The sequence below is a fragment of the Drosophila bipectinata genome, chromosome 3R (assembly GCF_030179905.1).
Source record: "Drosophila bipectinata strain 14024-0381.07 chromosome 3R, DbipHiC1v2, whole genome shotgun sequence".
Classification (NCBI taxonomy): Eukaryota; Metazoa; Arthropoda; class Insecta; order Diptera; family Drosophilidae; genus Drosophila; species Drosophila bipectinata.
Window position 1 is genome coordinate 27,251,719 of NC_091739.1, and position 17,076 is coordinate 27,268,794.

At 51.5% G+C, this 17,076-nt stretch overlaps 1 protein-coding gene across 1 annotated transcript in view; it reads left to right on the top strand.

Annotated features, from left to right (window-relative positions):
• Positions 1-17,076, top strand: part of Bicra (BRD4 interacting chromatin remodeling complex associated protein) — a 33,679-nt gene that overhangs the window by 13,674 nt on the left and 2,929 nt on the right. The window contains exons 2-5 of the mRNA XM_017236290.3: positions 10,436-10,599; positions 10,666-10,968; positions 11,040-14,463; positions 14,537-17,024. Of these exons, the coding sequence (XP_017091779.2) occupies positions 10,436-10,599; positions 10,666-10,968; positions 11,040-14,463; positions 14,537-17,024 (6,379 nt within the window). The remainder of the gene's footprint in view (positions 1-10,435; positions 10,600-10,665; positions 10,969-11,039; positions 14,464-14,536; positions 17,025-17,076) is intronic.

A 17,076-nucleotide genomic window follows, 5' to 3' on the forward strand; every position in this document is an offset into this window, starting at 1 on the left:
GGAATTCAAGAGGGGTTTGGCAGTGGAAGTGGCAATCGGCATCTGAATGGCAATGGGATGTGCGGCTCACTGAAAAATTAGTACATCAACTGACAACTTCTATTAATAGCCCCTCCGCCCGTTCCATTAAGGGCACTTCAAAAAAGATTGACTAAGAAATCAATACAGGAAACTGTATTCTTATTATCGAATACCCTCATATGTTTATCCCTGTAATTATAGTCCAGATTTATGAAAAGTTTGTAGTTAACTTTTGATTTCTTAAGCACTATGACCTCTTGGCATCTTTCCTCCCCTTTGTGCTTTGATTCCATTTCGACTCGACTGAACCGAGGGAACCAGGCACCCAACGGGGGGTCTCACGGGAGGAGCAGCCAGTTGCCAAGAGAAGAAACGCTACCAGGCTAAAAATATAATTTCTCATTGCGCTTTAAGCACACTTCAGTGGGCTGATGTATGTCAATTAGTGGACAAATTGATTGCGGCCCATTCAACGCCGCCCAGCTCAAGAATAGGGGGGTGGTTTATAGGGCAGAGGGAGTGAAGTGATTCTGTCTGGCTTGGAATCCGAGATTCAGTGGCCTGGGCCGGCCCTTGCCTTGGTGCTGGGTTCCGGGGCGGAGTTACTGGTCGGTTGGATGGTTGGTCGGTCAAGCCACCAGTGTTCCCGGTCCCCTAATGGCTGCCGTCAATTTTAACGATTTCATTTGAAGTTAATTTTAATTGCGCTTAAGCAGGAAATCTCAATTTCACAGCCATTTCCACTTGAAGCGATTGCAGGGAAATCAGCGCAAATGGCAATCGTGATTTTGAAGCAAAGATTATTCATGTTATTAAATAATTAATAGTAGATTATAATTAGTTGTGAGGTTTTGAAGCTTTAATGCTTTTAAACCAAGGGGGCTTGAAATTGGCGCCCAACGTGGGGAGATCCGGTAACTTAACACCTTTCTAATAAAAGCCAACTTTGGCCAAAACCTAAGCCCTATGGGGCTAAAAAAATTAGAGTTTTTTCAGTAGATTGTAGGGCTGTATTATTATTAACTTGTGTCCATGTTGGATGCTTCACACATTTTCATAAAATAACAAGAAAAATAGCCAACTACACCTATGAAGTTCCAAAAATGTAAGAAAGTTTTTATTAAAAGTATTTGAGGGCAGAATCAAGGGAGTTTTGGTTATTAGATACTAAACCCAACTACCGAGTCTACCCTAATCTCTTGCCATATATCTAAGATTCTATTACAATAAAATCCCAAAATTTCATTCACGAATTTTCTGAGGTGTCATTGTCCTTCGGGTCTGAGATAAAATGCCGATATCAAGTCTCAAGTATCTAGATACGTGTGTATACATCTTTATCGCCATTTAGCAGAGCAACCACCGCAACAACAACACCAATAAAACCGACACCACCAGCCACAAAACAAACCATAAACCATAAAGGTATAAAGGTGTGTGCGTGTGTGCGAGTTGGTGGGAACTGTTTTTTTTGCGTGGCTTTGTTGTTGGGGTCTATGGGGCTTGTCGGAGGGGCTTTATTGACATCATTGGGATAGTTTATCTAGTGTGAGTCGCTTATTAATTGTGTTGTGATTGAATGGCCACTCGAATGTGTGTGTACACACTATAGCTGGGAGTTCTCTTCTTCTGCCTAACAGGTTTCAGCCAATTATACACCTATGGATGGGTGTTTGAATGCAAATTTAAATGGCAGCCCATTAGCCAAGTCTGGGACAAAAAACAAGACCAAACTTTCGAAGGGAAATGAGCAATATTTCATCCTTTTTCTTCTTCCCCGATTATCCCTCGAATGTGTGTGTGTGTGCCCCATTTTTACTCTCGCATTATAATCCATATCCATATTTTGATTCATGTTCGGAGCGCCGCTTGTTTTTGTTATTGCTGTACACAATTTCTAGGGTTGCTTTCTGATGTGCTCCCTGCTCCCTTGTTATTGTTGTTGTTTTGGTGGTGGATGCGCACCGGAGAGAGCCCCAATATGCTCTCTCTCTCGTCTCACGTGCTGCTGCGGAGAGAGTGTAACTAGTTTTCGTTTCATTTTTTGTCGGTTAACCGTTTTTGTTGTTTGATGATTACGGCTCATAACGAATAGCGCTAAAAGTGGCCGCCAGGTGGCGCGGGGTGGCAAATAGAATCTGGGAATAAATTCTGGAGTGAGTTACGAAAATGCCTAACCCCAGGGGGTTTTTTATTCAATTGTTTATAATTTTATGAATACTTTATTGTTCTCCTCTCCTTTTGTGATTTTGTGATTGGCATCAGCTGTCGGATATTTTATTTTGATTTTTATTTTTAATGAATAGTTTATAATTTATTCTTTTTACGCTTCAAAGTTCAACTGGCTTATCAGTCAAAACAGTGCTACCACCTGTTATCATGCAGCGCTTCGCATCTGGCAACGCCGCCCAGGGTCCTTATTGTTGCTTGCGCTCTCTCTTAGCCTGACTCTGGCTCTCTGGGGTATGCTACTGGGGGGGCCTAAGTGATTTTACGTGTTTGGTGCACCGCACACGTTTCCTTGCGATACCAACTCCCCCATCCCACCACCCCTCCCCTCTATTTGGCTTCGATTTTTCTGGACTCTCTCTCTCAGGGGCTCCTGCTTTCCGCTCCCGCTCCCGCTCCCGCTGCGTGTTATTATGGTATTTTTCCAGTGTGACCACCATGCTCTGTTGTTTTTTCGGTCTCCAGTCGGAGAAGTCTAAGCCGCCGCTGCCGCCGTGTTCTCATTCTCATTCTTGGCTTCGCGCGCGAAACAACAACAACAACAACGAAGAAGCGAACAAGGAGAGCAAACGGCACATATATCGGACGGGAATCGGAATCGGATCGGGATATAAAAATGTCGAGTGCAATGAGAGGCGCTTCTAGTCTCACGTACGTGCCGGGCTCGCGATGAATGTAGTCGTTGTTGTCCTTCCGTCGTAAACGTGGCCGTAACCGTAACCGCAACCGTATCCGTATCCGTTTTTACAAGCCACAACTAGCCCATCAAATGCTCAATTAATTAACTCCCGAGCCAAGTGCAGTAGCAGCAGTGCAAGAGTGCAGTGAAAGTCAAAGCCAAAACAAACCGTAAAACAGAAGACAACAAATCGTCTTCTTCTTGCTAGTTCTTCTTGGCCTAATGGGCCAAAAAGGAAAACAAAGGGCCAACAGCAAAGTGTCATCCACATTGGCCAGCATAGTTGATCCCTTGTGGTCAGTGCATAGGCATCCGTCAAAATTTTCACCATTTATCCGCAAATATTTAGTGAGTATCTCAAAGATGCCTGTGGGCCACAAAACCCCGCCCCCTCGCCACCCACGGCTCACGGCTCTTGGCGCCCGTTGCTGCCCCCCCCTGTTTCTCTCTCTCTCTCTGAATGTCGGGCGAAAAGAGCGGAAAGAGCACGCGTGCAAATGATGTTTGGCCTCTTGCTGCTATAGTTGTTGTTGTTGTTTTTATTGGGGTTTTTGTTGGTGGCTTTTGGGGCGCAGAAGTGTAAAGCGCACGTCTTGAGGCTCAGATACGTCAATATAACAAATACACAGATACACACTACACTCTAGCTAACAGACAACAACAACTGTATCAACAACAACAACAACTACAAGAGCAATAACAACAACAACAACAACAACAACATCGGCAACAGCATTTGTCGACGACGACGTAAATTGTGAAGAAATGCGCGCTCGTGTGACCCTATAACAGCCGCCTCCCCCCAAGACCCTCACCCCCTCTTCACTCCACACAACAAATAGGATATAGATACAAATTTTTTTGTTTCTTCTTCTTCGCTGGTGGGCACACACACACATAAACACATTTTGATGTACTAGCCGTCTCCCACACACACACACATACAAATACCGATACAGATACGGATACAGAGATTGTGGCGGCACCTTTTCGGTGGCCCTTCGCCTTGCTCGTATCCGAATCCGAATCCAGAGCCAAAGGTATCCATTAGATACTCGGTTACAGTGGGCAGAGTGCGCTAATTGGAAATGAAAGAAGAAGAAGCGAGGAAGTTAGTCTAGAGCGCTGGATTAAATAATTAATTGGGTACTTTGAAGTAGGTTCCTCTGCCTTCTTTAAACAGTTTTTCAATTAAAAGTAATTGGGTTTCATAATATATTTAATATTTATTAAAAACAATATCCACTGTAGTCAAGTTATGGCCTGTGGCTGTCTGGTATCTGGCCCGGTATCCATTAGATACATTTCCCATAGCCGCAGGGTGCGTGTGTGTGGTGTTTGGCTTTGTTGCCGTGGCTGTGGCTAAGATGGCTTGGATTGCCCTGATTTTGGGAACAGCCACAGCCTAAGCCAAGTGGGTGACATGTGAGAAGAGGGCTCGAAGCCTGAAGTGGAGGAATCTCTTCCAAGAAATACGAGAATTGTTCATTTTGAGGCTTGAATAATACATTTTCAATTGGCCATAACACCAAACATACCCAAAAACACACACACGCATACACACTGCTTATAAGCTGTGGCTTGGCTTTCCTTTGACGATTCGGCAAGGTCCTGACATTTGAGCTGTGGCAGCATTAACCGCAGCAAACGCCAAACCGCAGCCACCACACAAAGTACTGGCACTGGCAAAGCCAACAATCCGGCACTCTGACCCACAAGATGTGTTAATGATTTCGGTGGATATCTCAACTAGACGGGGATGGGACGGGGGGAAACCTGTTCAATAAGAGAACAATTAATTTACAACTTTTCTCCGCGAAATGAAACTGGTTTGCGTGGCTAATGGTTGTGACCACCACCTTGGCTGTTGGCTCTATAACCCATGATCCGACCATGTCAGTGGGTGATAACTTAGTGGCCTAATCGATAGCAGGCTGCTTTATACAGTCACTTGTTTTTATCACTTTCGGCTGTCATTTAATGAATATTTAATGCCCGGGCTGCATTATCCGTAATTGCTCTGCAACATGCGGAGGTTGTGGATCGATTCGGGCGATAACAACTCCATTTGGTTAATTGAAGCCCTTGACAGTCACTTGTGGCATCTTTTGTGGGTATTTTCATTCACAATTTGATAAATTCATTTAACAAAATGAATAGATAACGATGTGGTCATGCTTGGCCAGCCTTTGCGTTGTAATTTGTCTCGAAGGACCAAAAGCAGATTGGATAAGTCAACAAGAAAGTAGTTTTTATGCGAATAGTTATATAAAATAATAATGTTTACCATCATTAACTAAACTATCAAGCATTAAATGACATCTAATTGTGCTGAATTAGGGAGAGGTTCGGAGAAGCGAGACAGACTTGAGAGAAATGGCATACAACATAAATAGATACATGTATGTATGCAGGGTGGGGAGCTACTGGGGAGTAGCACGTTTCCAAGAATTTGCCAAACAATACTCAAAAGTATACACACGAGGCACACATCCAGTGGAGGAATAAGCGGCGTCTGCCCACCACCACGACCCATAGCCACCGCCACCGCCACCGACAGACTTGCAAGCCTCCTCCCTCCTCCATTAGGCATGGTGGCGAGGATTGGGCGAGCATTCAAACGTGCCTCTACTTATCGATTTTTATTTCATTTTTATCCGTTCCACGAGGAGCCAGCCAGCCAGCCATCGTCATGCTCCTTTTGTCACTTTGTGTCCTCCCGTGCAGGCAAAAAAAATACATAGGTGTTTCTGGATGAAAAAACATCATAAATAAACGTTTTTAGCAATTATTGTGTATCAGATTATTATGTTTTTCTTGGTGTACCATCCTGGCTTCTTTCTTCTCTGGAAAAACATTTATTTTTTCCTCCATGATTCTACTTATGAACGCGTGAGGATGTCGAGTCCGAGTCCGAGTCGGCGACATATCGCCATAACACCATCAACAGTTCATACGAAAGGCGAGGTGAAGGCTTTGCCTAGTCCTGTCAAATGCCACCCGCCACACCCACCGAACCCAGTCTCTGTTGTTGTTATTATTGCTGTGACGATGATGATGATGCTGCCTCCTGCCCCCCTGCCAGTCGAGTCCGACTCGCTCGCGCACGGCTGCCATTGTTACAAAATGTGACAATAGACCAGGCCGGGATGTCGGGATGCCGGGAGGCAGGATGGCAGATGGTGGGAAACCAGGAGCAGAAACAGGACAGAAAAAGTGGAAGCAAAATCAGCCATCTACAAGCAGAATCAACAACAGGAGCCATAAAGAAACAATGGCCATCAACACCGATCTGTGGAATGCTCTTAAAAAGAACTTCCCTTCTTAAAAGAAAGGATCTTGAGGGGTAGATTATAGGATAACACATCAATATAGCTCGAAATCCAAGCTATTTTTAATGAGGTTTACCTTTTCAACTCTCAAGTCAAAGGTTAGTCTCCAAAAAGAAGCTTTCCTGCTGAGCCTGACAACATTTTCCAAGAAATCATAATGTCCTTTAGAAGAGCAGAATAAGTCGCAGGATGGAATTTAGAAAAACGACTATGGCGGCGCCGCTTCCAGCAGCTCCTACTTAGCAACTGTGGCAGAGAGCAGGAGCAGGATAGGGCATAAGGTGGAAAGGAGTTGAGCTGCCCTGCTGAGGTCATGCCAGTCAACCGAATAAATGAAACAACAAAGACACAAACACACACAGGCATACACTTGCCGCCACATAAAATATGCGAAAGCATAAGGCTGCCTCCTGGTCTCCTTTTTGCAAAAATAGGAGGTCTCCTGAGAGTGGTAGTCCTCCTTCAGCCCAGACTCCTCGCCGTGGCAGTCGGAGTCGCAGTGGCAGTCTGAGATCCACAGCACAGCATATAAATAAACTTTTTCGTAGCTCGGTAAAATGAAATTTACTGGAGCGAGAAAAAAAATTGAAAGAATCTAGGGAATGGTAATAGGGTGGAGTAGGTGGAGGAGTATGCGGATGGAGATCCTGAAAGCTGACTGCTGGAGTGCTCCTGTCTGGTGACTGTGTGGCAGGCAGGCAGGGCTATAATGTGGATAAATCCCATTAATGCATGATTTGGCAAAACTTTTCCCCATACCCCTCATATGGACTCATTTTCGTTTGGAATTTCATGTTTTGTTTGTGATTTACGGTTGGCTGCCACAGATTATGTTTTTGCTAAATACTCTCCAATCATTTGGCGGGGTTTTCATTCCGATTCCAACTCTGGTTCTGGCAAATATTGATTGCGCTTTGAATATTTAATAAAATATATTTTCATTTAAACTAAACGACAGTGTTTTGTGATTGGTAACAGAGGAGGAAATTAATAGAGGAATTATGAAATTTATACTGTTTTTGTTAGAGGTTTTAAATCTAGTGGGGGTTTCAAAGGTGTTTAAGAGGAAAGTGTAGTTAATATTAACTGAAAAGACTCTAAAATCGCTCCTAAATTAGTCACAACTATCGGTATTTTGATATTAGGAAATATTCCTAACCCTAAACCTCCGATAACCTGCAAGTCTGCATCCCGAAAGATATATAATTTTCTTAAGAAAATGACACAACTCTCCCCCATAGGAGCTCCATGTAGCCAAACATTGCCACTACCTTGACTGGAATTCACATTTTGTGGCCCAAGTGTTGTTGCCTCCCACTGCTCCCAGTGCTTCACCTCCACCTCCACCTCCCTCGAGTTGCGGGGCCTGTCGTTCAAACCGTCTCAAATTTTACTGACTTTGACAGGCCAGCAACTAACCTCCTTCTCCTCCACTACTAGTGCCACTCCCTCTCCCCAAAGGGGCAGCCGCTTTATATAGAGCTCTGGCAGTGAGTGTGCACTCAGTCAGAATTGTGCCTCGTAAATAGGATTCATCTCGCGACTAGACTCGCGACCAACTGCCTGACACGAAATGCAAAAATATAACTACGAAATGCACTGAGAAACTATAAAACCTACAAATAATCTATATAATTTAGATAGAGGTTTAGTTCTAAAATCTCTAATATTTTAATAAATGAATTAAAGTCAAATAATTGCGTTTAAATAGAAGGTTCATCTCTCAGTGTAGTCCCTCACTCAAAGGCGTTCTTAGACGGTGGATGTTGATGTTGGTAGTGCCTGCCAGTGCTAGTACTGGGAGCTGCCTCTGTTTTTCACCCAGACACTCAAGTAAATGGTCGGCTACCAACAGGCAGTCCTCCCAGCCCATCCCATCCCATCCCAACCCATCCATCTATCCAGCATTCATCCATACATCCATACAGAACAATTTTCGCCATGTCAGGCGGCAGCCAAAAGTGCGCTCATCTGCGGCTCGGTTTGGCAAAAGTTTCGAGTATCTCTGTGTGTGTGTTTGTATCTATGTCTGCTTGTCAATTTATCCTTTAGTTTCTTTTTCTATCCACCACCTCCACCTTCGCCCGCCAATCGGCTCCTTTTAGCTGCGTTTGTGGTCTGCCTTTGTGTGAAATTACCAAGTCTGTGTCTCGCTTGCTCCTTGCTCCCTGCTCCTTCCTCCTGACTCCATTCTCCTGCTAACTGTTTAATTAAAGACCACTGACGGGGAGGATTCGTGTCAAAGATATCTCTGGCAGCGGCTGTCAATCGTCGGCCAGATACTTTTGGCCAAAAGGACACTGTAATTACAAGACAACTGGCCCTTGATGAGCTGCGACCGTCCTTAAGGATTCCCTTTGTACCTTAATCACACTGAGGGTTTATTATTAAGAAGGATACTGTGTTTTTGTCTGAAACATTTATTAGATGACCTTTAGCGCTGATTTCATTATAATCTTTGATGTTTTTCGCCATTTTTGTTAATTAAACTCCTTTCAACATGTGAGCTTTGACAAATATTATATATTTTAGATCCACTCGACTTGAATTTAATTACAAAATTGAAATGAAAATGATGCGACACGGGCGCCAGATACAAAGTCAAGCTGAACACGGGATTATCCACAAAATGCGCCATTCATTTGTGCACACACGAGGTGCTGTTTTCCAACCTGGCACCCATCCTCCCTGCCCATCCTATCGCGGGTGCCAATCCTTTGGTCGCGATCCCTGCAAATCCTTTGGTGGCTGCCAACAAACATTGCCACGGCAACCGGCAACTCACAAAGGCAGCCACCGACTCGCATTACTCGTTGCCACGGCAGGAGGAATATATCACGGCGAACATAATCCCTCCATCTCCCATCTCATGCTCCTGGCCATGTTGTGACTCCTACTCTGGTGATGTGGATTGAATGGCAACTGCAGCTGCCAGCGGGGAGCCATCCAGCCCGATTCAAAGGAGATGAATGGATAAGGAGGGCCAGTAGGCAGGGATATGCAAGGGGCGCTTGTTGGATTCTTTCGCTTTTAGTTCTCCTGTCGATAATGATGCTGCAGATCGCTCCTCCTCCTCCACCTCGCGGGCTTGATGCTTATGTTCGCTTATCCTCCTCCCATAGCCCTGTCTGGCTATACTCTCCTTGAGGAGACAGATGACGAGGCTTGGCTTTTGTTTTCAAAACAATATAACTCAGTTAAGACTAAGGTCTAAGGTCTTCATCCTCGAAAGGGTATTCCTGAGACCATCATGCCCCACCAGGATGTTGTATCGTATTCCCTTTCGGTCTTCTTTTCGTGTTTGCTCTTCACTTGCATCTGCTGCTGGTGTCCGTCCCCCACATCCTTATAGCCCGACTCCTTCCTTTGTGGCCTTCCAGCTGCCTGGCAATATATGCAAATTATTCCTGGGAAGCTGCTAGCATCCTCCCCCTCGATTATGGACGCAGTTTAATACAATTTTCTTGAACAAAGTAAGAATTATTGGGCCATATGGTGAGCTCTCCGGTCAAAGGAGAAAATTAAATATCGAAGGATATTTAAAAGGATTTCCTCAATTGGCTGAACTCTTTCTAACTCCTGGAGCCTGCGGCTGGTTGCTGAAAGCCAGCTCCCAATTGAATTAAATACTTGTCGAGATTGTCATTGCCGTTGGCCAATATTTTGGATCTCAAAGTGGATCCACATCCACATCCAGAGCAGAGTGGAGTGGATAACCACTCGCAACCCTTGAAAGCCGAAAGATACAAAAGAGAACAAAAGAAATGAAAGAAAAAGATACACTCGGGCTCGAGATACAAGAAGTGCAAAGAACTCTCCTCCAGAAACTGGTTCTGGCCCAAAACCCAGAAGTGTGTCTCTGTATGGGTGTTCGGCGCTGGCAAGTGGGGGCTCTCAGCTGGTGTTTGAAAATGTGCTAAGTTGCCTCGCTTTTGTATGCAGAGGCCATGAAGGGCGGGGAGTCCAGAGTAAACAGCTTCGTGAAATGGCGGACAATTATGGGAGATGCGTTGAGCGGCTGGTGTCTGTAAGATACTCGGAGCAGTTGCCACTTTGGTCACGTACCAAAAAACGATTGCAGCTCCAGATATGAACACCAACATTCATACATACCCGCACATTCTTAATCTCATTTGGGTCAACTGTTTTAAACAAATATTAATTTCGTTTTCAGGAATATTGTCTCCTCCGGGTCCGTTTCTGACGCCCAGTCCATCGCCATCGATCTCAGCTAGCCCTCGTCTGCAACCATCGCCATCGCTGTCGCCGTTCCCACAGGATGTGGTGCTCGTAGCCGGTGGCAGTCAAGTAAACGCCAACAGCAATCCCCAGGAACACGTAAGTTGATGATCCTTAAATGCCTATCTCTCAAGGCCTATATCCTATATCCTTGCTAATAAACAGGAGCGCAAGGCGGCGACGCCTGGCAGGAGACAGTCCATCCATCAGTTCACCAATGGCAGCCCCAATGCTGGAACCGTCGTCTTCCAGCCCAGCCCATCCCAATCGCCGGCCGCTGCCACGACGGTCATCGGCGTGACCAGTGGTGGCCTGATAGCCACCGCCGGCGGCGGATCGGGTCTGAGCACCGGAGTAGGTGCTGGCAACAGTTCCGGAATCGGAGTGGGAGTGGCCCTGCACAGCAATGCCATTGGCAACGAGTTGAATGCCACGCTGGTGGGTTCCAACAACATCCAGCTCAACAAGGTGGGTTATCTCTTGGGTGTTTCAAGTCCTGATCCATTACTAAGGTCCCATATCCCTCTCATCCATTGCAGAAGGGCACTAAACGGGCCACCCAGCAGCAGCAGCAGCAGCAACAGCAGCTGGGCCATCAGATCTTCAGCAGCAACGCCGTTGCCCCCACCTCGATCAGCAGTGCCACGGCAGTGGGAGCCGGCGGCGGAGGCGGAGTCGGAGGCTATGGACAGCTCAATGCCACCGCCATCAGTACGCCCACCTCGTTCGCCACTGCTGGCAGTGTGGTCAGCAGCGTCAGCGGCAGCAAGGGCCCGGCCAAAGGCCAAAAGGGGCAGCAGCAGTTCCAGCACTACCAGAGCAGTAGTCCGCTGATAGCCGACAGCCCCATCCCGAGTCCGAGCGGGGCCATAACGGCGGCTGCCATCAAGCCGCCTACTCCGCAGCCCCAGCAAGTGCAAATGCTGCCGCAACAGTTCACCATCTCGCAGCAGCAGCAGCAGCCTGCCCAGCAGGTCTTTCAGTTCATCCAGGGCCCGCAGGGTCAGCTGATAGCCACCGCCCCGCAGCAGCAGCAGCAGCAGCCCCTTCAGCAGCAGCAGGCGCCGCAGCAGCAGCAGCAACAGCAGCAGACGCAACGGTTCGTCAGCAATGCGGGACTCTCGGGCCTGCCCACCGGCAAGACCGGCAAGGCGCCGCAGCAGATCCTGCCCAAGCCGCAGCAGGAGATCCAGCAGCAGCAGAAGAAGGTCGGTGCCGGCGGTGCAGGATCCGGAGGAGGGGCTCAGATCTCGCAGCAGCAAGCGGCCAGCAATCCCACCCAGCAACAGCAGCAGATCCTGCTGCCAGCCACCACCACACAGCCGCAGCAGTTGCTGCTCAACCAGATGCCCGTGCTGGTGCAGCAGAATCCGCAGGGAGTGCAGCTCATCCTGCGTCCACCGACGCCCCAGCTGACGGCGACACCCTCACTGGTCATCCAGCAGAACGCCCGCGGGCAACCCCAACTGCAGACACAGCCGGCGCAGCAGCAGCTGCTGCGAATAGTGGGCACCAATGGAACGACCATGCAGCTGGCTGCCGCGCCCACCTTCATTGTGTCCTCGCAGGCGAACCTCATCCAGCAGACGTCGGCGGGTCAGTTCCAGAACGCCATCAAGACGGGCACCCAGCTGACGGGTCTGCATGCGGCCCTGGCCCAAGCCCAAGCCCAGGCTCAGGCGCAGGCGCCACGATCTCAGCCGTTCGCCACGACGGCCACCTTGAACACCCAGCTCCTCGGCCAATTGCAGCTGGCGGCGGCAGCCCAGATCCAGATGCCCAATGGTCTCACCACCATCTCCCAGCTGCCGGCCCACCTGCAGCAGAGCCTGGGCGGCGCCACCATCAACCTCAACCAGCTGAATGGTGCGCACATCCAGCAGATAGCCACTGCCTTTCAGGCACCGCAGGCTCCAGGAGCGAGTGGTGGGGCCAACTCCAACACCGAACTCTTCACGCAGTCCTCGCCGGCGCATGTGCCGCTGGCCGTCACCCCAGAGCCCCTACGCCAGCCCACCCCGGTTCCCGTCCTGCAGCAGCAACAGCAGCAGCAGGCGGCCATGGCTACCATCCAGCTCCAGCAGCAGCAACAACAGCAGCAGCAGGCGCAGATCCAGCAGCTGCAGCACCAACTGCAGCAAACCCAGTCCCAGGTGCAGCAAGCCCAGCAGCAGCAGTCTGTCCAGGCGGCAGCGGCGGCGGAACCGAAGAAGAAGCCACGGCCGCGGAAGAAGAAGCAAGCTCCCGCCGTGGCGAGCACTCCCTCGTCTGGTAGTTCCGTGGAGGTGAACCAAACGACGCCCCCCAAGATAGCCATTGCCGCGGCGCCCGCGCCCCAAGCCGTGCGCTCCAAGTCGCCGTCGCCACCACCCACCACGATCCAGAGGAGTAGCAACGGAAAGCTGGATCTCGGCGATGTGATGAAGTTCTGCGGCATCACTGGCGACGATGACGACGACGAGGACTACTCCATAGGTCTGGAAACGGCAGCGGAGCCTGCCGAGCCCACCCAGTCGCAGTCGCAGCCGCAGGCGTCGTCCAGCGACATCATGATCTCCATACCGAACCAAAACGGCAGCGATGGCCTGCCCTTCACCCTGACCATTCCCGCACCGCAGCCTCTGCAGCAGACTACGGCGACGTCGGACACAGCCACCGAAATACCAAATATCCTCATCAAGATCGATCCCAGCGCCGATGCGGCAGTGCCTCCGTTCGGACTGTCCACTCCGCGCCTGCCCACCGCCGAGGAAATCCAGAAGCAGGCGCAACAGCATCTCGCCCAGCAGGCGGCTGCCGCTGCCGCAGCGGCCAAGGCCTCCAATGCCACGCCTACCATCAGCATCAGCCTGCCTAGCATGTCGTTACAGCCCCAGGTAGTGCCCACACCCATGGCCACGCCCACTCCGCCCACACAAGCAGCCGGATCGGTGGCCGCCTCCACCACGGCGGCAGTGAAGCCGAGAAGGAAGCCAGCCGTGCGGAGGAACACCAAGAAGCCGGATGCGCCGAACAGCGGCAACAACACCATGATCTCCTCCAGCAGCAGCAACAGCAGCACCACTCCCACCATCATATCCAGCAGCTCGCTGCCCACTACGGTGAACACCATCACCCTGACCACACAGTCGCCGGCGACGAGCAGCAGCAACTCCACTCTGATGCTGACCCACGGAACGGCCACTGCGGTGCCCAGCCAGATTGGCAACATCCAGATCTCACAGGTCCAGAACCACAGCCAGTCCGCCTTGCCCGTGAGCAGTGCGGTGGAGAACAAGATCCAGATTATGCCGATCCTGCCGCCAGGAGCCACTGTGATGGGTGGAGCACCAGGAGGAGCAGCCGCCGGTCAAGCGCCCACCTCGCAGCCAACGCAACTGGTTTTCCAGTCGACGGCGCCCACGATCAACGCGGAATCCACGTCCATCAAGCTCTCCACCGACGGCAGGCAGATGCAACTGGTGACCATTCCCCAGGCCACCCCACCACCAACTCCGGCCGCTACCCCAGCCAGTGCCACCCAATCGGGAGTGACCACCACTCCCACTCTTACGGCAGGAGGTGCTACGATCCTGCCGCCTCAGCTGACGGGAATGCCCGCCAACGTGTCGGTTTCCGTGGGATCACCTGCCTCGGCGGCAGCTCTGGTGCCCCAGCTGACTGGCAGTCTGACCCTCACCGTCTCGGAGCAGTGCGAACGCCTGATCCTACGCCACGATCCCAACAATCCGCAAGACCACCAGTCGCAGCTCATCCTGCAGGCCCTGCTGAAGGGCGCTCTGCCCAACGTGACCATCATCAACGAGCCCACGCGCGTTGATCCCAGCAAGCAGCCCACTATGCTCCAGCCACAGCAGCAGGTGATCCAGATCCCGCAGGCACAGACGCAGGTTCAGGCTCAGGCGCAACTGCAGCAGCAGACGTTGTCCAAGGTTTCATCAGCTCCCAAGATAGAAGTTAAAGGTAAGACCCGGCTTAGCCCATCTCTTGTCCATTTGCATCCCCTATTCATTTCCAAATCGAATCTCCATTGCAGTTACCAACAACAGGAAGCTGACAGCCCATCCGGCCAGTAGCATGCTCGGAGGTACGGGCACCACCACCACCACCACGACGATGAAGCCACCGGCCACGTTGCCAGCCAAGCCGAACGAGGTGCTGTCCTTCCCCACTCTGCCGCTCAACTCGCAGGTGGTTATCCAGCAGCAACCCCTGGCTCCCGGCCAAGTGCAGTCCCAGCTGCAGCCAGTCACCGTGCCCGTCACTATTCCCGCCCAGCCAGCCACCATATCGGTGCCCATGCCCGTGCCAACTCCAGCGCCAGCCCCGGCTCCCCAGCTGGCCAACAGCGGCCAGCAACGGTACATTGCACTGCCGCCCATCGATCCCACCACCCAGCAGCTGTTCTGCCTGAATAGTGTCACCAACCAGATCACGGCCATGAGTGCGGGCCAGACGGCGGCCTCGATTGGGCCCACGGAGCGGTTGTTGATCGCCCCGGCGGGCATAAACGCCCAGCAGTTGGCCCAGTGCCTGCAGTTGGGTCAGCTCCACTTCAACGACGTCAACCCGCTTCCAACCCAGCAGCAGCAAGTGGCCGTCTCCGGAGGCACTTCGTCCTCCTTAACGCTATCGGTGCCACTCCGCCCGCAGCCACCCCAGCAGCAAATAGTGCATCCCATCCAGCCGATCAGCAACGGACTGGCAATCACGACCACTGCCAGTTCCACGCTGACCACCACCACCAGCGCCATCACCACCACCACCACAACGGTGACCAAGCAGGTGGCCAACGTGGCGCCGATCATAGATCAGAGTAAGGCCAAGTTGGAGCCGGCGAAGGCGGCCACCAGTGGAGCAGGTGGCGGGGGAGGAGCTGGCACTGGGGCGGTGGTGAAGAAGAAGCCTGTGCGGAAGCCAAAGGCCACGCCCACCAATGCCTCGGAGCTGGCCAGCTTGAAGAACGCCAGTGTGGTGAAGCCCATGCCCAAGCTGGACCCGCTCTCGCAGAAGCCCAACAACAATCCGGTGCAGATTGTGCAACCGAATGTTGCGAGTGGCAAGCAGATGATTGTGGTGGGCAGCTCCAGCTGCAGTCAGACGACCACAACCACCACCACCACCATGAGCAGCAGCATCCAACCCTTTCAGACGACGAGTGGCACGAAGCTGGTGGGGGTGACGGCGCCCATGCAGCAGCAACAGCCAACGGCGGCGCTACTTCAGCAACAGCAGCCCAGGACCAGCTTCACGGTGACCACGGCCACGCCCTCACCGTCGCCCACAGCCGCCCCTGTGGTCAGTGGTCTGCAGCTGCAGCAGGCAACCCAGCCCCTGCAGCAGCAACAGTTGCAGGTGCAGCAGCAGCAGTTGCAGACTCCAAAGCAGCCACAACCACAACCGAACACGGTGTCCCGGGTGCAGACCATCCAACTGACGCCTCAAATGCAGCAGGTCTTCAAGCAGGTCCAGATGCAGATCCAGTTCCTCACCATCAAGTTGCAGAACAAGTCCAGTTTCCTGCCCGTCTCCCCGGAAATCGACGCCTCAACGATTGCCGCCTACAACAAGCCCATGACCGACGTGGAAATCCATCTGGCGCTGCAGCGGCTCTTTGCCGAGCAGCACAGGATTCTGGCCTCCGGCAAGGAGGTGCCCACGCCGGAGGGCATGCTGCCCACGGCGAACGGCAATGGGTTCACGCTGCTGCCACAGCCAGTGCAGCAGCAGCAGTTGCAGGCGTCCCTGCAGGCAGCAGAACCGCTGAAGTCCACAGTACCCGCCAATGTGGTGCAGCCGAACAATCACTCCTCCACCACTCCGGCGGCTGGGGGAGCTTCGGTTGTTGGAGCTGCAGGGGCTACCCAAAGGATCCACATCTACCCCATGCAGCACCAGCAGCAGCAGCAGCCGGCGGGCAACAAGCAGCAGAAGCAAGTGCAGCAGAAGGTGACGCAAGAGCAACCGTCGCAGCCATCGCAGCTGCAAATAAAGCCCAAGGACCCAGCCAACAGGAACAAGGCCAGTAGCCAACAGCAACCACTGAACCCACAGCCACAGCAGCAGCAACAAAATCAAAATGGGGGCATCACCATGCTGCCCCAAAAGAGCGGCATGTTGCCGGTGGTGCAACAACAACCCCAACAGCAGCCGGGTGGGTTGAACAAGAGCGGGCCACCGCCCTTGATCTTTGCCAGCTCCACGAACCTGCTGAACAACACCAGCAATGGCAACAGCACCAGCAGCACCATCCTCAACAGCAACTCGGTGATGCAGGTGAACAATATGCTCTCCATGCCGCCCCTGCAACCGCAGCAACAGTTGCAACCACAGCAGCAGCAGCAACCGCCGCCACCCACACCGATCCTGCCACCTGTGGCTGCCTCGTTGGGGGTGGGAGTTGGAATAACGCCAGGAGCGATTGGATTGCCTTCGTTGCCGACGATACCGAGCCTGCCACTGTACATGCCGGGCAAGCTGGACGAGATTCCGACGCAGAAACCCAAAATAGCACGCCTCTCCTTGTGAGTAGTTGGTTGAACAATGCCGATTTCCTGTGAAGCGGCCAACTGGATT